This window comes from Chanos chanos, chromosome 2 (assembly GCF_902362185.1).
Source record: "Chanos chanos chromosome 2, fChaCha1.1, whole genome shotgun sequence".
NCBI classification, from domain to species: domain Eukaryota; kingdom Metazoa; phylum Chordata; class Actinopteri; order Gonorynchiformes; family Chanidae; genus Chanos; species Chanos chanos.
The window spans coordinates 14,781,800-14,807,704 of record NC_044496.1 but is presented as its reverse complement, the minus strand read 5'-3'; the positions used below and the strand labels follow the sequence as shown (position 1 = coordinate 14,807,704).

Genomic DNA, 25,905 nt, shown 5'->3' with positions numbered 1-25,905 from the left:
AAAAGATATTAATATATAAATATATAATTGATAATATACATGATCTTTTCGTCCATCGGTTTCCCCTCTTTCAGAGGACGCCTCTTCTTTCTCTCTTTGCCCACCTTAATAGTGAAGTCTGCTGCCAAGGGCCCGGGGCTGCGGAGGGTTTGTCTGTCTGAGCCTCTCTGGTACTCCACTGTAGTGTTGCCCACTGTGTAAGAGCCAGGCAGGCTGAACGCATGCTCCTCTCTGGTGCCATGGAGCCAATGGGCCTCAATAACTGTTTTGTTTTGTTTTAAAAAAAAACAACAACAACAACCAACCAGCTATTACAATCATACTACAGTTTGAGTTTGAAATGACTTTGAATGACCTCCTGACAGAGTATCTTCTGTCACACCAGTTATCTCCTGAATGCATGTAGATTTAATCTGCAGTAGGTGACCACATTATATTTTATGACTAAAGATATAAAGTGATTAAATAAATGTGTAATAAACACATGTTCAGACTTGCTCAGTGCACAACTTTTCCCACCTAAACGGTGGTTCTTGAAACTGTAAGTGAGAAGAAACATCAATTCGAAAAGTTACTTGATTGAGTCTATTGAGTAATTTATAATGCACACAAAAAAAATTGAAAATAAACTTTGTTCATAAAAACATGATGGATTTTTTTGTTTGTTTGTTTGTTTACAGCACTACAAATCTCTCAAGTCACTTCTATTTCTCCTTCCCTCACACATGTTGCTCTCATAACTGCTACTATGATGTAGTACTTCAAACTATTCCCAAAAATGTTTCCACTAAAAATGAAGACATGGATAGAGTTACTACGAGTGTTTGATATGTTTCTCAAATAGTTCAAGATTGAGTAATATATTTCTGACTTTAAACTACTTAGTTCAGTACTTTATAACTTGAAACAATAACAAAAAATCACGGTCTCAGAATTCCAGGTAAGGAAATCATCTGTAATCAAAATATGTATTAACAATACCTATAAGACTGGGAGGTAATATGATTATCCATTTCTAAATAGCTTCTGATAATATTTAGTTTCTCTTGAGTTCATGAACTTAACATTTGGGTACTGGAACATTACATTTTTGTTTTCCTTCCTTTCCTGTGGTCTTTTTTTCCACAGTGGACCTTTCCACATCCATATTGTAAGCCTCCTGGTAGTTGATAAATGATCTGTGTAAGTAATTTTAAGGTCACTCAAAACCCCTTTTTTGAAATGTCTGACAAGACAAACATCCATTAAAAGCCCCTGGCTCGCAATTGAGATGTTTGCAACCAATAAGGCAAGAGCTGTGAAAACATAGAAGGCCAGGTTTTGAGTATGTTGGTGTGTGTCTGTGTATGTTTGTGTGTGTGTGTGTGTGTGTGTGTGTGTTAGCATATGTGCAAGTGCAGGGGAATAGATTGCTGGGGATGGTCTCTTGTGTAGCTCTCTCCGGGTAGCAGGTCTGTTAGGAAAATTTGGCATGCTATCGGTTCCTGATCTCCATAGCACAGGGTTTCCGGCCACCACAAATCGACCTACTAACCAACCTAACGATCTAAACCCACCATAAAAACACTCTCCTGCAGTATATGTCTTCTCCACAGAATTTACACAGAGGAAGCAGTGTGTAAAGTAAGTCAATTTTATGTGTGTGGGCATATAGGCACACACACACACACACACACACACACACACACACGCACACGTACACACAGAAATAGGCACATGTAATATGTACAAAAACACGTGTACATACTACCACACATTTCCATGTGTTTAGGGTAAGTCATTAAGTTCTGTCCTGCCTTGTGATATGTAACGCACACAGTAGAAGACTACACATGCGACAGATGTTCACAGTGAAGCGAGTCACAGTGAAGTGATTCTCACAGCTACATGCTGTCTGGAGCTGCAGTGTCACAACATCTTCATAGGATCACACTTTGATCACAAGACAATGCATGAGATCAAAAAAGTGAGAAAAAGGGGCAAACATCCCACAGAGAAAAAAGAAAAAACATGAAAAGCGAAAGATAATTAAAGAAAATAAGTCTGGAGAAAACATTAAACTATGAAAGTGCATGTGTGTGTGTGTGTGTGTGTGTGTTTGAAACAGAGAGAGAGAGAGAAAGGAAAATGTGTTTGTGGCTTTCTGAAGCATGGCATTGTTGATTTGTTGACTTTAACGTCATTAGCGTCTGGTTTCAATTGTATTGAAAGTAATAACTTCAATGAGAAATAGCTCGTAATCATCTACGGTCATTTCAACACTGATTAAATGTTTAAATGAAAAAAAAGTATAAAAACAAAATTTAGAAATGCTTTTCAAACTGTTATCAACCTAGATTTATTACATCATTTCAATACCAAAAAAGAATGTCCCCTTTGGATAGATCAGCAGTCTATTTCTATAAATACTGAATGTGATGTGTTATATTAGCCAAAAGACCTACAGTAATAAAACGTGTATTGGATAAACTCAGTGAATGAACTTTGACATATGCAGGCTCAGAGGGGTTCAGTAGATACTCTAGGGGTCAGCTACACTACCTGATCAAACACATGGAGATGTTGGGTGTTGTCAGCCTGGTTTTCAACATGCAGTGAACCAAAGGACAGCATTTCTGAGACTTACTCACCCATCAAATCAGGACCTTTAGCTGTAACTCTTAGTCCACGGCTGCCCAGCGGGACTTCAATGACAGTCTTCACAGCTGTAGGAGGAGAAGACCAGGAGGAGTCATTCTCTAACACAAAAGACAAATGACCAGGAGGAATCACAATCATTCTCTAACAGAAGACAAATGAAGAAGGACTGCCTCTGTGGCAGCGTTCAACCACACTAGGGTGATAAGGCACTAAAATGCCTATAAAGCAGCAACCATCTGCACGTGTGCTGCATTAATTTACCAGTCATGCAAATGATATTAAAGTGTAAATATTTAAAACAACCATTACACCATAATGCTGCCTTGAGAGTACACACACACCACAGCACTGTCACGCTCAATGAGTTCATCATTTCTTCATAGTAAACATCTGTGGTTTCTGTAAGTACTCAGTAAAAATCTCCCAATTACCACTTCAATAAACAGAAACCCACAATAGAAAACAGACACAGTGTTTTCAATTAGTGTTGGACTAACACAGTAATTCCTAACAACGCCCCTTAGTTCAAATGGTGGTTTACCTATAATTTATATATTTTCATATGAGCACAGTTTGAATATTTCATCTCATTCAGTGAAACCACAATGGATCTAGATCTGTCGTTTTATAATGCAGGTTCCATATTAATCCACTACACCTGTCCATCATATGAACTAAGGAGCATTGTAAGGAGCATGCACAGACATACTTTCTGCTTACAAATGTAGTGTGTGTGTGTGTATCTGTGGCACGTTAGTGTGGCGTGTGTTAGTTTAATCTATTTACATATTACTTTGAACTGTTACTGCATCATGAGGTAATGAACTATTTTAATTTAACAAATTAAGTGAATAGTGAAATTGTCTTAAAAAAGACAATTTCACTGTTGTGTTTTAAAATTGTACAGTGTTGCGGCCAGTTCAGGTCAGTGGTATAAGATCTAAGTTTTCAGGGAGATTCAGGGAGTAGTCTGGGAGTGTGTGCATGGGAATCAGATGAAACCTGGCCTGCAGAAGCACCTCATAACCAGCATGTTAATTATCCTGTCCTCATGTGCTAAGCTACATTTAACAGTCTTACTTTGTAGACTTACACAATATCTCAAACACACAGAATCCACAGGATTATACACACACACACACACACACACACACACACACACACATACACAGCAGTGCCACCATCAGCCATCAATCCACACCCAAATCTCTGACAGTTCTGATCAGGAGCTGATGGAGTTCTGTGAAGAGAAACTTAAGTCAAAACAGCCTAAGGTCATGTTTTTTTTAAATCTATAGATAACACATCTCAATTTCAAATCAAATCAATAAAATTGTCATTTACCAGAGTCCTGAAAACCAAGGGCATTAAAATGCTCCTGTCAAGAAGCTGATATGGTTTGTCTCAATATCTATCTTATTCATAAATCTATAGTGTTTACATTCCTTCTTTAGTGGTTCCCTGACGTTAGACACAGTACATATTTCATATGTTTCTGTCTGTATCGTTCAAGTTCACAGCACGTGCAATGTGAAGAGCACGGCACGTTTGTGGCAGTGGATTTTCACTGCGGCCGACTGTCTCCAAGCTTCAACCGAGCATGTCTCTTCACGTTCAAATCTGGCCAGAAAACGACATCACTCAGGTCAAGGAAAGGGGCTGTAATGCAGGACAAGAAGTTTATAGAAAGGCTGAGTGTTAATGCTGTTTAAAGCAAGGGAAGCAAGCTACTTCTCCCCTTGGCAATAGGCACTGCTTCCAGCAATTAGGCACTACTGGAGCTCTGCCATCGTCTTGGGTGCCCCAAAAAAGATTACTTTTGGGAACAAATTCAGCAAGGCTTACAATTTATGGGCATAATGAAATAACTTTCAGGGCTGGTCAACTGCTGAGGAAAAAAAAAAAAAAATCATGAACACATTTCAAACAGAACATTTCAAAGTAGCCTGAAAAGCAGACTTGAGAGATGTTTTCTAATTGCTTTCATTTCAAAGTAAAGATCCTTCAAATTATCTATTGAACTTGTTTTTTGAGCTCTCCTGGGGGTGATGAACACTGAATCCATCCAAAATAACAAATCATAAAACTCAAAGGATAAAGAGACTCAAAGAAGCTAAAATGAACAATAAAAACAATTCTCTCTTTCTGCATTCATGTATTTTTTTTTTTGTTTGTTTGTTTTTGTTTTCTTTCAGGAATGAGGGAAGGCCATCGCGGAGCTGCTGGAATGAGCTATCGCTGCCAGTGACTCAGGAGTTTTACTCCGCACCAGTGAAAAAGAGGCAGAAGGTCATCACAAGTCCTGACCATCATGCAGGAGGGTGAGTGACCTATCTCATTACCAAAAATCCTCTGAGAACACTCATGCCAGCCCCAGTACGCCACTTAAAGAAAAGCTGCATGTCATCAATGCACGCAGTGAATTATTAGCTAGACAGCCTTTATTAGAAAGAGCATAATGTGCTTGGATTGAGTTACTCTCAAATTTTCTTAAACAGGCTCTTAAAACGAATGGCATGATACTGTGAAAATGCCTAAGTCTGCCATTGCAACGAAAGTTCCAGTAGTTTTAATCAGACCTCTTTGACTACTTTGTTCTACAGGAATTTTTTGGATGCGGAAAATGACTTCAGCACAACTGGCAGCTTTTCGCCGACCAATGCTAACGACTGGATCCCTCCAAAAACAATATAAAATTCTATTTCCACCGTATAACATTTGAGCACATCCCCACTTTCAAAGCGGTACAAAGACAGCCTTGTGTTGGTCAGAGCATGATGGTAAGTTAAGAGTCAACATGTCAGTTATTGTGACTGAGAACAGAAAGCAATGGAAGTGTCAGCCCTTCTAAATTTGGGCCTGGCTCTGCAAAGAAAATGATTCAGAAAAATAAAAAATATCATATTTTCTTAATCATTCTATTACTAGTTGCAAGAAAGTCAATTCTTTGTGGTTGTTTCATGTTTCATGTATTAAAAAAAAAGAAATACCCAAAGGACTAGGTCAATATTCTTATCTCTAAAGCATACCAGACACTTCCTAGAATGTTAAAGCATATGTCTGACCACAGAACCACCTCAGTATCAAAATGAACCTGCTGCCAATGAACATGTCGTTAGCCAAAGAGCATGTCACCCTGAGAATGTCAGACAGCACTTGACAACTCTCAGAGATAAGACGAAGCCCGTCCCTTTTCTCTGACCATAATCCCAGACAATACGCGTTAGCAATCATGTAAAAACAAACTGTTCCCAAACAAAATGTAAACACATACCAAGGAAAATCTGAGAAATTCTCACAAAAAAAAAAGAAATAATCAAAATCTGAAATACTGAAAATCTGGTTGTATTTATTTTTATGTTTTAAAAAATCAAAACAAATAAACAAAAAAATCAAAACCAAAACCAAATAAAAAATCCAACGGACCACTCCTGAAACAAAGCTTTGTGGAACTAACCACCGCCGAGTAAATAAAGTGAAAAAGTTAGAAATATATAAATATACAACAGTGACAGCTTCAAATAACATTCATCTTCACACAGTTTGTATGAAGGCCAGCAGAGCAAAATCAATCTGCATTCTGAGTATTTATTATGTTGCTCTCTCTCTCTCTCTCTCTCTCTCTCTCTCTCTTTCTCTCTCTGGGAAAAGGCAAAGACAGATGGTATGTAAAGTAGTCCACTACTAATAAAAATATGCAGTGGATTAAATCGCACCTCCAGCCCAGAAGAGAGCAGAGCCAGTCTCAGGCCTGAAATCGGAGGCTGGCTGAGTTATGAGAGTGTGAACGGTGGAGTGGAGTGTTAATGGAGGGGCACAGAGAGGAGCAGGAGCATGCTGATACGACGGCAGCGCTGTGTACTCACGTTCCTGTGGCGAGACGTGGGGCAGCGCTTGCCCTCGGACCAGCCGACAGGTTGAGCCGTCTCCTGCGCACACACCACAGTTGTCCTCCTTAGCGTTGCTCCCCAGCTGCCTGTCGCAACCCACCTCCTGCCAGCGACATCGGATTGGAGGGGACAACAGGTGAAAGAGGAGGCAGAAGGCGAGGGTCGAGAGGAGAGAAAGAAGAAGAGAAAGAGAAAAGAAAGAAAGAAAGAAAAAAAAAAAAAACAAGGATCGTAAAAGGCTGCGAGGGAGAGCGTCATACTTTATTAGGCAGTAGTCATCTTCTATTGCTAACCAGCCTCGGGTATCTAAAACAGCTTTATCACAGCCTCTTTGCCAGCACACCTCATTCAAATGTGTGACTGTATTCCGCTTCTGTGAGAATTTACCTCATTGATTCGAACCAGCACCGCTCTGTTTATAAAGATATGCACACTTGGGTTGGATCAACACTCCTCTCCTTTATTTATGCTGAATACTCATATGCATGACTGGTACACAGTATTTAATTAGAGTCTCCATCATTAATAAATCTCCATTATTCAGATGTGGCTGCTGCGCTGTGAATTTTAACCAACATATTATAGAAGCAGGGTTTTCAATTCAGACATATTTTGCATTATAATAAACATATATTATACATGATAAAGAATAATACAGAACTGTTTTAAATTCAGTGTTATCAAAGAGCTTACTGATATTCCTTGCTATTTCAGCAACAGTGCTACATTAATTCTTTTTAATTTAGTGTATATTTCAACACGATGTGGAGCCATAAATATTTGAGGAGAGGATCTTAAGAATGAAGTGTACGTTGTAGACCTTCATCTGCAGAACAGCCCTAACTACACTAATCTGAACTATTTACCCTCAGATCTCTTCATCTGTCAGAGTTGTTTAGTTAAGAAATTGCCTGTACATGAGGACAGCTGCCAAGTTTCACAGCTGAGCGTCAGAGCTCAAAAAAACTGTTTATGTTTTCCATGCCATGGGAAAGGCAGCCAGAGAAAGCATACAGCCCAGCTTTAACCAGTAGCATCGGTAAACAGGACCATATAAACAGCATTCATTTGAAGTCACTTTCCTAATACTCTTGAGCTCGGCTCAGATTAGGTCCAATATGAGACGCAGTATCCAAAATGTAATTCAAATGCAGTGATTGAATTCAATGTGGACTTTGATGGAGATGTACAAAAGACAGAAAGACATTTAATAATTATAATGCAAGACGTGTGTGGTAAACACACAACGTAAAGTAGACCGAATAAAGAAACAGGAGGTACCAGCATGGGAAAGCATGGATTAAAAGATTGCAGACAAGATGAATGGAAGGATGAGGAAATGGACGGAGTAATAGAAAATAGAGTGTAACAGGGTAGTTATGTAGCTGTTAGACATTTATGGAAAGGAATAATAACAGGGATAAGAAGAAATAAAAGCATGGAAAGATTAAATTATGAATATTATTAATGAATAATGCTTTATTTATGAATCATGGTTATTTTGCAGATGGATAATTAGAATGTGCGCATCGGTGCAAGAACAGAGAAGAAGGGATTTGGGGACATTTTTGTAGCAATTAGCAAGAAGAGTACACAGAACAGAGTGGAGCAGTTTCAAGTGACACAAGCTCCACTGACAATGTAGAGCCTTTTCATTGGGAAAATGACTTAATAAAGTAGCATCTTACACGATACAGTGTACTACGGGTATATTTAAAATATATCTACATAAATAAAAATGACAATCTGTTGTAGTGTTCAGTCTCCTATTAACATGCATCCAGTTTTTCAACAGAAACAAAAAATTCCATTCATTTTCAGACAGTAACTTCAGCAACCTTGTAGAGACGAGGTCTTTTCCCTCAGACGGTAGAGTCATGGTCAAGTGGAAACTCAATTCCTGTCAGAGACTGGGCACAAGCCCCCACCCTCACCCCCCCTCTCTCTCCCTCTATCTGGCAAGCAGAAACCGCTGGCTTTACTCGACTCACATATGGCTTGTCGGTCTCCTTTATTCCTTTATAAGAGACATCTTGTCAGGTCAGGCTAATTTCTTTACCCTATATCCCTATGTTCCAGTCCAGGAGGGCTGCCCAGTCACAGAGCAAAGCAATAAAAGACAGTGTAGTGATATCTAATGAGAGTGGCAGGTTGAGAGAAACTTCAGCTGTGAACCAGAAGGCAGACTTCAGCTGCAGTCCATTCAGTGGTCTGTTCTAAATATAGGCCACAAATCCCATGACATGTGACATATAGAAAATTACTTTTTACAGTCTTTATATTCATTATTTCATTATCGTCCTATTTTAGCTGCACATGTAGTGTATATTGGCTTCTATAAGGAAACATGAATTGTTCAGTGGAAACAAAAGAGGACATCTAAGCTGGAAAACTTCTAGACCTCAAACCACAACGCCATTAAGCTGTGGTTATGAGATGTAATGGAGACTGATAGCATGACATACACAGATGACTTAAGGGACTACGTATGGAGCATGACCGTCGAGAAGGCAGCGTAAGTTCTTTTGCACACTATGGGCTCTAAATGGACTGAACGGTAGAACAGGGATATAACTTTTGTCCTCAGCCACCTGAGCGCTGCTCAATTTACTCTAATCTTCTCCTCACCATCTCATTAAGAACCAGGTGTATATGCCTCAGCCAATCATTGACAGTGACTTATTGGAAGCTAAAACCAGAAGGACTTCGAGACATGAGGGCCAGAGCGGAATAAAAACTCATTCACTCACTACACACAAGCTCTGTCACTTACAACCCTATTCTAGATGGGAAACCTAAAACTTTTTCCATGTAAGATGCTAAATAATTAAATCAGTTACTGTAAAAATTACAGATTGATTGTAAAATGTGGAGAACTTACACGGAGAACCTTAGACATATAGAAATGTGCATTGCAGTGCTGTGGGGTCAGTTTTATCTCATGCCCTCTTTACTCTGGCTTACCTGACAGATGCCATTGATGCACATGTCCAGAGAATCAGCTTTACACCGTGTACCATCCAACACTTTGGGTGCCAGTTCCACCACCAAGTTTTTACCCCGGGCCTGGCATCTCAGAGCACAAGGTGAGATGGAGTCATAGGTCACTGGGATCCACTCGTATGTTTGACCTTGGTATTTGATGTCATTATGGGCAGAGCACTGTTGGGCTCTGAAGTCACCTGACTCCACAGGGCATTCCTGATTAGAACAATGGGGGAAAGGAAAAACATTATGTTCTTACAAAAGATATACCAAAAAAAAAAAAAAAGAAAAAAAAAAAGTTGTACATAATATGCTCAAGTACCTTCTGATACTCCAGAAAGAAATAATCCAGTATTTACAACTGAAATCTAAACATTTTAGTTGCAGACAATCTGAGTTTGGAAGCCTTTTCTTTTCATAAATACGGCGCTGAATTCAGTAAAAGATGAAAATTGTCAGCGTATGTTGTGTGCTGAAGCTGGGGCACTTCGTTCCTCAGAGGGGCACAATTACTTTTGGCTGCATGATAGCCGAGTCTCCGCTCTCGTCTCTGGCTCCAGACTTTGAACTTTGCTTTTGATCAATGGGCAGTTATGAACCGCTACAAATAGAGCTCTTACTGATGGGGCTGATGTGTCCTTGATTGAAGTTATTCAACATCGTAAAGTAATTCAACATGATGCCTCCATTCCAGAGTCAGAAAGAGCAATAAATAACAGTGTGCCAAGGAATCAGCTCAACTCACAAACAGACCTCATCAATGACAATTATGAAGCCACAGAGAAAAGGCCTTGCCTACAAACCCATCCTTTCAACTGAGATGGTATAAATATTATGTTGGGGTGCTTTCCCACCGGCCTTGATTGAAATTGTTGCTGGTCTAGTACAAAATCCAGATGAAACCACTTCAGTGGTACAAAAACACTTCTCTGTCTCCATTCAAATGGGATAAGACTGATAGAGGACCTCCTAGTGCTGAAAATAGAGTTGAGAGTTTGGAAGCCAATAATTCAGTAGGCATGACATTAGTTGTGGGACTTTTCCTTTTCACCATGAAAAGGGACAGGCCACTCAGATTCATCATGTGGTTAGTCAGAATGTTTTGAAAATAGCAACTAGAGAATGGGACATTGAAATGATTTACTTTATTTCTCTTTTTTATTGTTTGCCCTGTACAATGTTAGTGCAATTCATACACCACAGTGTATGATCTGAAACATCATTAAACCATTACGCTGCCATTTTAAAAGAATTCAGATTGTTCATGGAGTAAACTTCAAAAAGGCTTTCATACACCTCTGAGAGTGAAAGAAACGCCACATTGTTATGTGCTGTTATATCTCATATGCTGTTAAATGACTGTAATAAATCTAAATGAATTGTCCTTCAGTGATGCACTTGAATGTGCAGGAATTGTATTATTTGTAAGATATCACTTCAATTTAGAATTTGCATTGCATTATTTCTACTTGACTTACCATATTACTGCACGTTCTGTAGCGAATATTTCGTCCTTCACAATTCCTGCAGCACAGAAAGAAAACAAGATTCCAGTAAACCAACTTTTGTGTCATGTCTTTCATGCACTATCAGGGTGACACTGCAATACATGAACTACATTTTGCCAGTCTGAGACAGAGCACATTATATCTATGGATTACACATTCTGATCAAAACAGCGAGCGACGTTCTAATAACAATGTTAATAGTCCGTCACCTTCATAAAAAAAAATTTAAAAAAATAAAAAATGATATGATAATGACAGATATGGGAAACACAACCGTCTGACGCAAATTAGCTCAAAACAAACCACACTAATACATCAAGGTCCAATCCACACTGTGACCTGACAGTTATTCAGACACACAGAGTCTTTCTTCACTGCTGTTTCTAAAAGGAAATAAAGAGCTATGACTAACGGCAGGGAATCAAGACTGACCAGAGGAGGTAGTGGGCATAGCAGCAAACTCCACATCCAAGAGCAACACTTAAAACAGACATATTCCCCATTCCCTCAACTGCTGTGACTAAAACTCATAAAGGTTCATGTTTATCTGAAAGATTACACCAGGCAACAGACCTTCCTTCTATTTCTTGACCTTTACATATGTTTCTGCATGAAAGACACTAATAGCACCTGTCTTTTTCTGCCACAGCACACTCTTGAGGATGTGCCGATGAGGACGAGTATGTGACGCTATGTGAATGCTCTGGATCACTTTGGCTCTCTCTGTCCGTTGGCCTTACTGCATAATCAACTATGGAATCACTTCCAGATCGTCCTGTAATCACTGGGACACAATCACAATTCAGCCTGTCATAACCTTGGCCTCCGCTGATGTTCTCCCTCCGACAACCGATAGACATATGGGCATTTTAAATATTCATTAGATCGTTTAAGCGTTCTGCAAAAAAAAAAAAAAAAAAGCAGGATGACTCAAACAGGATCACATAATGTCTGTAATGAGCTCTTAAGCTATGACAACTACGCCATGGAAAAAATAAAAATATTTGAAGCGATAATGTTATCCCTGCTTGTCTGTTCGAGGGGAGGGATAAGAAGGGGATGGTCTGAGATAACACGTGCATTTGACTGGAAAGCCTTTTCCTCTGCACGGCAAATGTCTCCATGCACAGGAAACATTCCATTCAGAAACAATGTCTCTAATTTGACAGGGCAGAGCAGTAAACGTGCTTACTACGTGACCCAGAACACAGCGTAATAGGCTGCATTCTTATGTTCTATCATCATTATAGTGGCAATTAGTCCCAGTTAAGTTGCACATTTCATGTAATGTGTGTTCAACATTCAAGCAATAAAAGTCACATCATATAGAGTCTGGCAGCAAACCAGAACTTTAGTCTATATCAGCTGATGCAGGAATAATAAATGTAGCTTTTCTGTAAGTGGAGAGCAATAAAACACCGGGCCAAAAAAAGGCCCGTTAAGAAGGCTACTGAAGAAAAATTAAAAATGTTCTGGAAAGAAATCATATTTCTCTTCAGGATCCTGTACTAATCTCTCATTCAAATACAAGAGGAGGTTGAGAGAGAGAGAGAGAGAGAGAGAGAGAGAGAGAGAGAGAGCGAGCGAGAGAGAGAAAGAGAGTGAAATCCCAAGTCCCTGTCATATTTTCCATTCTTGGAATAAATAGATCATTTCTTCTCTTTATGCAGGCTGCTCTGTAGAGCGAGCATTCAGGCTGTCTCTCTTATGCCAGCTTTAACTGATATCACCCTGACACGACAGATCATTTCATACCAATGACTGAAATCAACCGCCACTCAAGAGAGGATGATATGACAGAGGAGAAGCACTTTAAACTACACCCTGCTTCAGGCATGACATGCACAACAGTGACTGTCACTGTCAGGGCAAAATAAGCACACAAAGTATTAAGTACTCAGTGAAGAGCATGGAGAAGATTATAAATGATAATAAATCTAGGCATTATTATGCAAGTACTTGATGCAGAGTGACTAACTGAATTTGATGATCATTTCTTACATTTGAAAGTGTGGAAAATGTAGTTTTGGTAAGAAAAGATTATTATTTTAATTCATGATTGTAATGAAGAGAATATTGATTAAGCCAGGGTTTAGGTGCATAGTGATGGAGTGTGGGGTAGGTATTTTATCTATGTATGTGTGTATGGTATAGAAACAGGTACACTCACGCTCCATTGAGACATCTGCGCAGAGAATAAGAAGCCCCGCCCCCGCAGGTACGCGAGCAGTCGCTCCACGTCCCCCAGGCATCCCATCCAATGTCTTTGTCCTCATCTGATCGCGTGGTCCTGGAGGCCTGTCTCACACAAACACAAACCCAGACTCAGTCATGTTCACTGTGAGCCCTGGGCATGAGGTTACAGCAGCCATAAAAGAATACAGTGGAACACACAAGAAGAAGAAGAAGAGGAAGAAGAAGAAGAAGAAGAAGAAGAAGAAGAAGAAGAAGAAGAAGAAGAAGAAGAAGAAGAAGAAGAGAAAGAAGAAGAGGAAGAAGAAGAGAAAGAAGAAGAGGAAGAAGAAGAGGAAGAAGAAGAAGAAGAAGAAGAAGAAGAAGAAGAAGAAGAAGAAGAAGAAGAAGAAGAAGTCACTCGCTGAGGGTCAGAGCAGTGACACTGGGTCACATTGCAGAGAATTTGCAGGTTCCAAGCTACGGAGATATCTTTCCACAAGAGTCCAGTTAGCAGCAGTACATCAGAACAACAAGTGCATCTGAAATATACATCACTGTCCAGAGCGGGATGTGTGTGAGGGAGTCTATAAGAGCTCAGGGAGGAAGCTCACCCACATTGACTATTATTCACTCTAGAGACTATCATGGTTTATCTAATCTAGGGCCAGTGTATCTTGTGAGCATATTAAATACTCAGGAGAGAAAGAAGCTTTTCCTGGCACTTTGTCATCAAAAAATGGAAAGTTGGCTTTTTTTCAGTTTATGATATCAGCAAACCCGTGGTGTAAAAATCGGATGTGCTTTTTTTAAATCACGGAGAGAGAGAAAGAGAGGAAAACAGGGAGAGAGAAAGAAAACTAGAGAGACGGAAATAGAGAGAGAGAGAGGAAGACAGAGCAGGAGAGAGAGAGGGATGCCCTTTGCCCTCTGACATAGGCCTGAGAATGGAAAGTGAATTACTCTCAGGAGTGCAGAATGTTATTTCTGGATGAAATGGACAAGGTCCTTCTACACAGTTTTGCTTGTGGCTTCATGAAAAGCTCTCGCTCAGGAAAAACCCTAATTCATCGGACAGCATTATTTATGCATGGTCACCCACACTGCAATTACTTACTGTAGATCTCTCCACCAACACATTCTAGTGTAACCTCCACTGGCCACCCCAGTACCTCAGCCTTGAACATGAGCTTGTCTGCATAGACCCTTCTCAACTTACTTTGCTACACACATAAAATCTAGAGTGTGGTTATGCTGGAAACTTAGCCTCTGTACTCACAGACAGAAAACAAAGAGAGGAGCCCTCATTTCTCCATAAGCGAAGCCTTCACCATCCAGACTAGACTCTTTGCTTAAACCCACATTCACTATTAATGACAGCGGTATGGGTGGAATCTCTTCCCACTTCGTTTGGATGACAGATGGACATTTCCCCATTGTGAACATGCTGCATAACTTCGCATCAGCACCTTGTGCCCGGATCAGGGCGGTCAAGTGACCCGGGCCCACAAAAACATCGTTACAAACCTGGAATGGAGATTTTCTCTCAGAAATACCTAAAGGCATACAGTCATTCTTGCTTTTTGACCATTGTGAGATGAAAATGTCTGCCAAATGTCAGTCACAAATGAGACCTTGTTTTTCTTTCATTTGCTTTAGAGACACAGAGTTCTGAACATACAAATTCTAACTAGATTACGTAATCTAATCCGAGTTATTTTTGTTAATTGCTGAAACAAAACATATCTTTGTATGACCGTAGGTCTTTGTGTGAGTGTGGGTTTTGTGAATACGAGCATGAATATGTACAGATCTGAAAAATGTGCATCTTCTTGGCACAGATTTCTGTGCCTGGTCAAAATTTCTGTGACTTAATTCCATAAGGTAATTTGGGCAACCATGACAGAAACGTGACACCCGGCTTTATAGTCTCCTAGTAAGAGAGTCTGTCGATAACTGCCAATGAAAACACGTCTGCAGCGCTACGTTCAACTGCTTCAGGCCGGGCTGGCCTCACAGAGGCAAAAAGTAGAGTCTCTGACAAAAACAGCAGCTCTGCTGTAGAGGTGTGGTTACATCAAATCCAGTTATTTTTCAGAGAAGGCAGATCGCAACCGGTCAGCGCTGTATTTATTGCAGATAAAAGTATCATCTGATATCGGTTAGCGTTCAGCTGAGATGTGTGCATGGCCCATATGCTGGTGATTCGCACACTGTGCTAATGGAAAGCAGGTAACTCATACAGTTACACATTGGACAACTAAAAGCTCAGCTCTGTCTGTCCCTGTGCCCAATGCTAATAGGCCACGGATTATGTAAAGCATATAGAAAGTGCACTGTGTATCAGGCCAGGCACCAGAGTGTTCCTCTACAGTTTCACCTACAGTAGTACAGTGGTGAAAAGAACAGTACATAAGAATACAATCTTATGTCAATTCACATCATACTTAACCAAGAGGCCCAACCACACCGAGCGGTATGAGTCCTACATGCAGTATAAAATCATTTTGAAGGACCACCAGGCCCTTCCACTCCCTGTAAACCTTTTTATTTAAGAGGCTGTGGTGTGCAGGGACTGCGTGTGAGGTAGAAGTTAGCAGCACAGCCAGATGCTTGAAACTAGAGAGAAGGACAATGCTAAAATCTGTGACTCAGAAAACCCACAATTCTCAGGAGTACCCATAAAACAGAGCTCTGGAGAACCCAGTGAAAATTAGAGAAAAAAAAAAGTCTTGTGGTATAAATATAAGCAGGCAGCTCAGAGTCACTGTGAGGTACCTTCAGAGTGAGTAGGTACCTGCAGCTCTTTGACGCCAGCTGTTAGCCTTCAGAGTGAGTAGTCAAAAGATCCAGTTCAGGAACCTTCCGTCTTCACTGCTCCATACAATAGATGGGCATAAAGTGTTTTTAATTGGGTATTTTTCATAAGAGAACGCTGACATTATGCGACTCTAAGGATGTCTTTAATTTTCCTTTTTCTATTATCTTGCTTTTGTTTCTTTAAAAATATGGATTACTGAAATGTCATCATTTCATATAACCATGGAAACCTTTAAACCTTCAAACCTTCAAAAGTATAAACACTGAAAATGAAATCACAATTGTGTAAAAGAAAAAGAAAAAAAGAAACCTACCAAAAGTGCCTTTGAGTTCATGACGTGAGACTGCTTATTCCCTGAACTACTGACAGATGCACTAGATCAGATAATTGAATTAAATCATTAGAATTACATCACAGAAAAGTTATTTCCTTCCATTAATGAGGAAGAAACATACTGTTGACATCATTTTTTGTCAAGCAAGCTTTTTTTTATCTCTTTCGAGACAAGATAACACAGATCATCAGACAATCACAACATTTTAGCTGTATGCTGAAATAAACACATGGAGACTGGCAGATTCAAAAATTGAGATTATTACAGCTGATCATGCAGAGACATCCAGAAGGGCAAACATCTGCAGAACAGAGCTTGGCCTCTTCCCTTAGTTTACGAAAAGAAGCACACACATACATGCAGAGAGAGAGAGAGAGAGCGAGAGAGAGATAGAGAGATACAAAACACAGTAGCTAATGCTGGTAGGCTATGGGAGTGTGGTTAGATGTGGGTGTGAGAGCAGGAGTGGACCTGGTCCCAGCCTTGTGGTGATAAGAGTCCCTGTAGCCAAGGAACGTCCACTGGGATCTGACCTCTTCTAAGTCTCTCACAGACCACCAGCCACCAACGGAACTCTCTCATCAATCATATCTCAGCTCCAGATGTGTGTGTGTGTGTGTGTGTGTGTATCTGTGTGTGTATGTGTGAGTGTGAATGTGTGAGTGTGTGTGTGCGTGCGTGTGTGTGTGTGTGTGAGAGAGAGAGAAAGAGAGAGAGAGCGTGTGTGTGGGGGCGGAGGAGAGATCAACAGGTCCATGAGATTCTCGTCAAAGCCTGGATGGAAAGCAAGAGTGCTCAGGGAGTGAAAACCTCTATGTATAATGAACACAAGGCTAAACAACATTTTAACATCTGTTTTTCCTGGCTGTCTGACACCAACCAACTGAGGAGAAGGGAGGGAAAAAGATGCTCTGAATTAGCCATCACTAACTGTCAGCAAACTCTTTGTATAAAACTTTCATCTCTCTTTTCTGCTTCCTCCCCCTCAACCCCCTCACCCCACCCGCCCCCCCTCCCTCTCGCAGAAACATGCAGCCTTGTTCTAATGATTCATGCCTCAATGACATCTTACACATCTTGGTTTAAAGGTTTCTTCCCATTTTAGCCAATGCACATATTACTGTAGTGAGCACTGACAAACTAAAGCACAGTGGAGTAGAGATCAAAGCGAAAAGCTGAGCCACATGGCAGTTTCAAGTGTAAGCACAGTTTTCAGACTGTAGGTGCTATTATCAGACAGGAAAATCTCAACGTCTGACAAGGGAGATCTAAGACAAATGTTTGAAGGTGTGCGGAAAACTGTGAGAGCCAACCAATTTCATCATCATTACAATTTATAACAATAAAGCCAAACATACAACGCACAATCCTCTCCACAAAAACATTTTTGCACTCAGAGATTTGCCAGAGAGATTCCTACACCACTGTAACATGGCGTTTTGATATATCTCTTCTGAACTATGAAACTGAATCATGATGCAATGGTATCAATGTCCAACACTAATTGAAAAGTAAACACAATATATTAAAAAAAAAAAAATCCAAATCAATGTGATCCTGTTTTTTTTCTTTTGTCGGTCTGGCGCAAAAACAATCAGCTTTTGGTCCTAAATATCAGCTTAGCCTCACTTTCTCTCTCCCTGTCTCTACCTCTCTCTCTCTCAGAGAAGACGTCTACTCTGAATCCCAGTCTGAGATGTGATTGCCTCTAGACAAGTAGCTGAGGGTTTCCTGCCCTCTCCTACCTGTCTCTCAGTGGCACTGGGTGGATTAAGCAGAATGAGACATGTTACTTTCCATTTGATTCAACTGAATCCTATTTTGCTTTTGCAAAAAAAACCCAAAAGCAAACAAACTGTTGAACAAAGCACATTAGGGCCCCACATAGCAGCTTTAGAGACAGAAGACCTCCATAGGCTGGACCAAGCTATGTCTGCGTATGATTTACTCTTCAATAATGTATCGCAGAAATGGTCTATGAAAATAATATAGTAAGTAAAGCAGAACTCATTCCTTTGCAATGCAGAAGCAAACATGAAAATGATTATTGAACAATCAGTAAATCAATAAAATTAACAAGAAGTCAAAACAGAATTTAGACCTGGCAGTGGAGAGGAATTCTCATTAAAAGGACCGCACACAATCAGAGATCTTTATAGAGCAATATGGAGCCTCCCTATGCGACTTCATCAGCCTAGCCAAGGAGCTGAAATTAAAGTGATCGGTGACACCACTGGGAACTGAGGTCAGAGAGCAAGAGATTTGTGGATTAGATGTGTTTAGAGGATCTGTTTGACTTACCGACTGCTCTGCAGTTTTAGTGAACAGCCTTTCAGCAAAATTACTTTAAGTTCAAACCTGGTGAACAATTTCAGTAAGCAATGACAAGCCAAGTGAAAAAAAAATGCAATATTGTTTTTTGGTTTTTTTAATGTTTTTCATTCTGAACACAGTCATTATAAAATACATAATGAGTAAAAGACAACTGATGTGAAATTATACACGTCTGCAAAAGCAGTTTTGCAGGGCAACTTCAGGCCATCAAAATAAAAAAAAAAAAAAAAAGTAAAAAAGAGAAAGAGATCAGAGACTCAGCTGAATTAGCATATAGTTTGACAGATCATTTCAGAAATCATGTAAAATGGGAAATCTGCTTCGTCAAAGCTTTCATTTCCACAATTAGTTTGAACTAACCAGGATCTTACTACCCTTTTTATGAAATAAAATGAAAAAGACTTTTAGTTTAGTTTTTTCCTCTCAGCTATTAACTAACATAGAATTGCTTAACGATAATTTGACTCTATCTGTTCATAATGTTTGTGTGACAACATATACCCTCTAAATGTTTGTCCAGCCATACCATAAACAAACTCTTATGCCAACACAAGATGGCAGCGAAGGAGTGGGCTATAGAATGCCACGGCTCAACCTGATTCCCTCATAACTGTACATTTAAATGAATGGCACAAATTGTAATTACCATCACAAGCCTGCATTATTAACCCATGATCTGCTGTACTATTAACAACCGCGTTTCTGTAAGAATAATAATGGCACACAGGAAGATTTAAGGAATAATAACAAGAACGAGAATAAGAATATGAATAAGAGTAATATTAACCCTTTCTAAGTTCTATTACCTGCCCATTCCTGAGATCCTTTTGTACCTGAAAATGTGGGTGTGAGATCTTAAATCAGCTTGATTCTGACCCTTACTCTCCAATGCTTTACCTACATTTTACACTGGTATATATGCTCTGATAAGATCCAGTGTCGTGAGGAGTGCTGTTTGATAGCAAAGAGTTAAGCAGTAATTAAACATGGAATTCTGCCTTCATACATTCCAGATGATTTCTTTTCTGCACCCGTGTTATACACGCCACTACTAAGCACAGACCACAAAAAAACTACACTATCTTTCACTTATACTGAGAAAAAAAAAATTGAGCCACAACTTAATTTCTTCATGTCAATAAAGTCTCAACCAATTATACCTTTCAGAAATGAAGAGGATGTCTGGATCTTAAAAATCTATCCCTTAAATTCTCTGCTTGGCTCACAATGCTATGGAAACATCTTGCAGTTTCAATATTTTTATTGGCATGGGTGTGTTAACTTCATCTCCTTTTTTTAATATAACCCCCTTTTACATTATGCGCTATAGCATTCCCTTACAGCTCCACATTGCCACACAGACCTGCATCGCTGATGCAGTAGATAATATTCAAAAGGTCTGAATATTTAACACATGTGTTAATGTGCTATCTAACTCTTAGCTAAACATCATTTGTGGTAGGTTTCACAGTATTCTGTACCGAATTCTGTATTCGACTTTTCCCACCTTACTCAAGTGACAACTGTCAATGCTATATTTGTGGATTTGATTGCTTAATATTCTTGCATAATCATTTGCACATGATTTACAAATTGAACATGATTTACAAAAGTCTGAGCGCACTTGCTGAATGTTCTTTTGTAATCCTGTCCTTGTTTTTACCATGTCTATGGTAAGGATCTAAACTTGCTGTCGTTTGAAATGTGGGTACCACATTCGAAAGTCAAAAAAACTAAGCCCGTTAAATACATTTGGTGATCAGCAGTTGTTCCTCACTGCTATTTTGAATCACGGAGGTGACCAATATATGAGTGCTATTTTGGGCATTAATCCATTTATAGTTAATATATCTTCAGTCTGTGTCAGCTGTTATTGTCATTTGATTCCCTCTTAATACACAAAATGACCTAAGCTACATGTCAATGTCAATTTTGCCATGACTCAGAATGACTCTGTGAAGTTCACTTCCTGGTCATTGAATCTAATTTTGAAAACCCCATGTCCTCACTATACAGGCTCTGACAGGCAACATTTGACTTAGCGTTTTAATTAGCCATGTCATAAATACAGCTAATCACCAAGGGAGATTCAGATTAAGATCTTATCTCATTTCAGCATTTCTGTTCCACCGAGGCCCTTTTTCCTCCTTTTACATCATTTCTTTTCAGAGAGATTTCCCAATAGTGGTAAGCCAGTTTAACCAAGTAAGCGTAAACACTCACTGGTCATCATTAATCCTGAAGGTCCAAATATTTGTTCAGTGCTTGACCTTTCCACAGCCCACAACAGAAGCATTTTGTAAGCCTATCCCCCTGTTGCTAATTACTCCAATATACATTGTTGAGGCAAGCGAAGAAATACAAACAATTTTAGATTAATTTGAGTTTCTGCTTTGAATCATTTGGCAAAAAAACTGTTTTTAGCTTGCAAACATATAGTCTTACTCCAGTGAATAGTTGCAGCTAAGTTTAAGACATTTTGGGTGAAAAATACAAACAGTCTGTGTCCTAATGATGACTGCGGGTCAGGTTCAGGACACATGTGAACTGACCAGCAAATAGCCTCCTCTCCTTTGACTACGTTCTACACTTCCATGGACAATTATATAAGTAAATGTGGAGGAGAGGAGAGAGGAAATAAATTAGACTATCTAACTGTTTTATCCATCAGTTCTTCTGTGTTACTGCTGCTTAGAATAATGTAGTTCTATTAGCTTTGTAGGGAATATTCCCAGTTCAAGTGGGCCGGAACAGGTCGGTTTCAGTGCGAATCACAGTTTTGGATGAATTCCAAACCACAATCAGCAAAGAGGCAATTAAATTAAAACAACACAGTTCCAGCACCCTATTCCCTATTGTCTCTAATGACTCCAGTCTCAGCTAATGATCAAGCTCTGAGGATAAAAAAGTCAATTAGTGCAAATTTATCTTAACCAGATTAAATACCATTGCATACCCCTCAATAAAAAGTGTTTTTAGGACTGTAGTAAAGACAGATCTCCTTTAAAATGAATATTGATGAACAGTAACCTGCAATTAAAACATCATTAGTCCCCATACACCATACACTAATGGCAATGTTCTTTTATAACCCCATAACTAGTTATAACATGAAATCTTAATTATATCATGAATGAGGCTGCAGTGAAACACTGAAAAACATGTTGGAACACATCTAATGTCTATCTAAAGCTGTATTTGAAGAGATATTTCATATGCTGTACGTGTGAAGGTGTGGGTCTTTTTTCCCTTGGTTTGAATGCTCCAATTCAGATTGCTAAATGAAAAAGTATGCTTTGTATCATCAAAAAAAAATATATATATATTTTCAAAGCTTAGAGTCACAAAGAGACATAGTCTGCTTCATCTGAATATTGACAGTCAGGGAAAATTAAGAGCTTGCAGAGACACATCATCACATATCATGCTTGTTTTCTCCAGATGAATTATTGTGTTTAACTGGTCAGACGATCATGTTGTCAGGTTGGTAACTAGTCTTTTTTTTTTTTCGCTGACAACACAGCAGATACAATATTTCCAATTATCATACGTCACTCAAGATTGGGTTCAGCAAACGAAGTAAAATACAGCGCTGGGATGGCCCTTCTCAAGCTCCCACTGAGTTTGCCCCGCAAGCCAAACATATTAGCCTTTCACCCCATGTATTTCCATCAGGTCTACGCCAAAAAGCCCACTCAATTCAGCAACTCAGTGCCAAAAACAGCCTAGCAGCAACAGAAATATTGTCTCAACTGGCATTTGTCCTCAGTCTTGTTGCTATTTCTTAAATGTAAACAGAGGCTTTTCCTGAGTGATGCAAAATCCTGATGTCATTTAGGCCGTTATTATTATTATTATTATTATTATTATTATTATTATTATTATTATTATTATTATTATTATTATTATTACCACAGCCTCTGTATCTCGTCGCTTGCAACAAAGAAGCTGTCATTTCATAAGCCATACAAAACACAAACATTTTAACTGAAACGTGACAGCTAAATTGGGTTATTTAATTGTGTGACGGCCATAATAGGCTGAAATATGGACGTCTTTGAGCTGTCATTTAGACTTACAGGCTCCCTGTGAAAATGATTAAAGGAAGCAGATATTAGTAGGCAAGACCTGGAGAGAAATAATAATGTATCCAGCAGATCACTGAGTAACAAGGGAGAGAGAGAGAGAGAGAGAGAGAGAGATTTGGGAAGTGGGAAAGGGAGACGCTGTGCATGCTTGTCTTCCCCTGTGATTTCTTCCAATTAAGACTGTAAGCTCATAGGAACCCCATTGATTAAGACAATTCAAAATATTTGGGAATTTCATGGGTCAGTTGAGCTTGACACTGGAATTCTGCAGGCTCTCTGTATTCAGAAGGACAGCTCCAGCCAAAGGTCATCCCAGAAACAAGCCTTGAACTCTAACATTAGACTGGCATCCCAGAGCTCACGAGTGCTAGGACAAACTAAGGCCACCCGTAAAAGACAAGTGTTTCAGAGCGAAGTCACTTTATGGACTATTTTAAAGACCTCCACCAGAGCTGCATACGGGTCAGCTCGCCTTTTGTGTCTGTGCCTTAGTTACGGTTACTGGCAGCTGCAGTAAAATTTTCGAGATGATAGAGAGGTGTACAAGGTCGGTAACAGACAGTCCACACAATGCTGGCTCAGCTTCGTGGGAAGATATTAACAGCCATAAGTTTCCTTCCGTTAGTGATCTTTCTGGCCATTATGATGTGACAGAATCCGGTCAGAGGGAACAAACTGCCAAAACGTGTCTGTTAAACATTTGCGCTGATTCAAAGCACCTGATCTAACAACTCACAGTACATCATAGGACAGATGAAAAGGCAGAAAGACAGTGTTTGAATGGTTCTGTCTCTCAGCTCTCTTTTCGCCGTTCTTTTCCTACAAGAAATTATTTACAAACTGTCAACGGAAATGGTTCTTAACACAATGCAACACATCTAGTCCTCAAAAAAAAAAAGTGTCACAAAATAATCATCAACATCTACAGTGAAATCTCACAATAATGACACAATCATTACAGAATCCTACTCCTGTAGCATTTCCCATCCATCATTGCTACTGCAGATATGAAAAACTTGCTGCAACTTTACTACTGTATTTGCCTTAGAACAACATTTTGTAAATATTTACCAGTTTTGCAGTTTCACAATACTGGATCAGTAATTGTGTTTATCCAGTGATTTACTATAAAATTTACAGTAATCTTTAGTCTAATGACTGGGCAGTGAGCTTGATCTGGGCTAAGTGTTGTTTAGATAGATTTTGACATGTTTTCTCCATTAGATCCTTTCATTCAGAGGAACTGATATCATAAATAGAAGACATTAATGTGCTGTCAAAAGGCTTGAGAAGGTTAACTGCCTCATAGAAGTTCCTGTCTGATGAATGATTAAATCACTGTCTTTTCATGTTTTAACCATTACACGGCTAAACAATATTTACAACAAATCTTATATTTATGAGTCCCCAGGATGAAGACATCTGCTAGCAGAACTTTTTTTTTTTTTTATCAACAAATAGTCTTTATGAAAACACACAGTACTCCACAATAAGACTGGTGCTAATCATCTGTAAGCTACATATACAAACAGATATTTCACATGAACCACAGGCCCATAAAACACATCCTTCACACAGACGTGTGAAATAACAAACATCCCAAGACCGCTGAAAGCCTTATGATCCAATATGCTTGTTTTCTCAAGACATCTCAGCTCCCTGTCAGGATCTCTCCCCCTCTCTTTCTCACTCTCTCTCTCTCTCTCTTTCTCACTCTCTCTCTCTCTCTCTCTCTCTCTCTCTCTCTCTCTCTCTTTCTCTCTCTCTCTCTCTCTCTCTCTCCAGTATCTATCTTCTCTTTCTCTCAGTTGGCTGACTGTCTAGTCCTGTGCATCATTTCACTGAGCACTTAAAAGAAAGAGAGCAACTGGGACTTCAAATATAGAGTAAACAGTATTAAATATTGCATATGCCCCCCACTATCAGTTTATAATCGAATCAATTATGAGTTTCATAAATCTCAGCAGCATCCAGGAAAATGAATAAGAACTCTTTTTTTTTTTTATTTTAACTGATGCCAGGTATTAATTTACTGATGCCAAGCATTAATTTATTAAAGAATAATAATAGAAATGAAAACATTTTATGGAAACCAAGAGATAATCCAAAAGCAATCACAAAATGTATAAAATACCCACATGATGGCATTACTATTCTCTGATATAGTTGAGCATTTTTGAAAAGGGCGCATGAAAACATTCTTAGCAATCCTGGTTTGAACTTCCTCAACTAGAATATTCCATAGAACAAAATATGAAACGACATGCTTATCAATAAACAATCCAAAAGCATATGGAGCCACTGTTCCTGGACCAGAGTCAAGGCCACAAACCGCTCTGTTCCCCCTGCTCATTTGTTCAGTCTCTCAGTCTAAAATACACTAATACAGATGTGCAGGAACTTGCCTCATAAATCTCCCCAAACTAGGAAATAAAAAAAAACAAAAAAACACACAACTGGAAATTTCAGCAGAGCACACTGGAGCAATATGAACTTACACAAGAGCAGCTCAGGTCTCCACTGCCAGGTTTGGGAACAGAGCGTCCAGAAGACCACAGAGCGCTATCAGAGTCTGACACATACACTCCTAGCTGGCAAAAAAAGTTTCTCCCCAAACAACTATGAAAGAGCAACCTCTCTGTCACTCATCCACCCGTTCTCCATTCCCTCTCTCTCTCTCTCTCTCTCTCTCTCTCTCTCTCTCTCTCTCTTCCTGCTGCAGAGTTCCTTCAAGATCACTACTGACCAGGTTCATCAAGTGCAGAGAGGCAGGCCTCCAGTCATTAAAGTCATAACATCATGCTCAGGAACAAAGCCCAGTGAAACTGAGCCCTTCTAAGTCACAGAGAGAAACCTGCAGTGCAGGCAGAAAACCTGGCCTCTGAGCCAGGCTGGGTGCTACACTCTCATTCCCAGTTTACTACAGAAAAAAAAAGAAATAAATTTCATTTTAGATTGAAACATAATTTATAAAGACAAGCTTTTACATGCAGAACCAAAGACATTTATCATGCAGCTGATGACCTTTTTATGTGGTTTAAATTCTTACAATAAAATAAACAACGCAGACAGTTGATGGACTTGCACACAATAACATTTTCTGCGTAGATGCAAGACAGCTCTCTAATTATAA

General features: G+C 39.4%; 1 protein-coding gene across 1 annotated transcript in view; it reads right to left on the bottom strand.

The window, feature by feature from the left end:
• adamtsl3 (ADAMTS-like 3) overlaps positions 1–25,905 on the bottom strand; it is an 82,914-nt gene that overhangs the window by 28,586 nt on the left and 28,423 nt on the right. Inside the window, exons 3-8 of the mRNA XM_030794236.1 lie at positions 13,194–13,321; positions 10,994–11,039; positions 9,495–9,731; positions 6,507–6,633; positions 2,631–2,705; positions 105–262 (exon numbers count right to left, since the gene is read on the bottom strand). Coding sequence (XP_030650096.1) covers positions 105–262; positions 2,631–2,705; positions 6,507–6,633; positions 9,495–9,731; positions 10,994–11,039; positions 13,194–13,321 — 771 coding nt within the window. The remainder of the gene's footprint in view (positions 1–104; positions 263–2,630; positions 2,706–6,506; positions 6,634–9,494; positions 9,732–10,993; positions 11,040–13,193; positions 13,322–25,905) is intronic.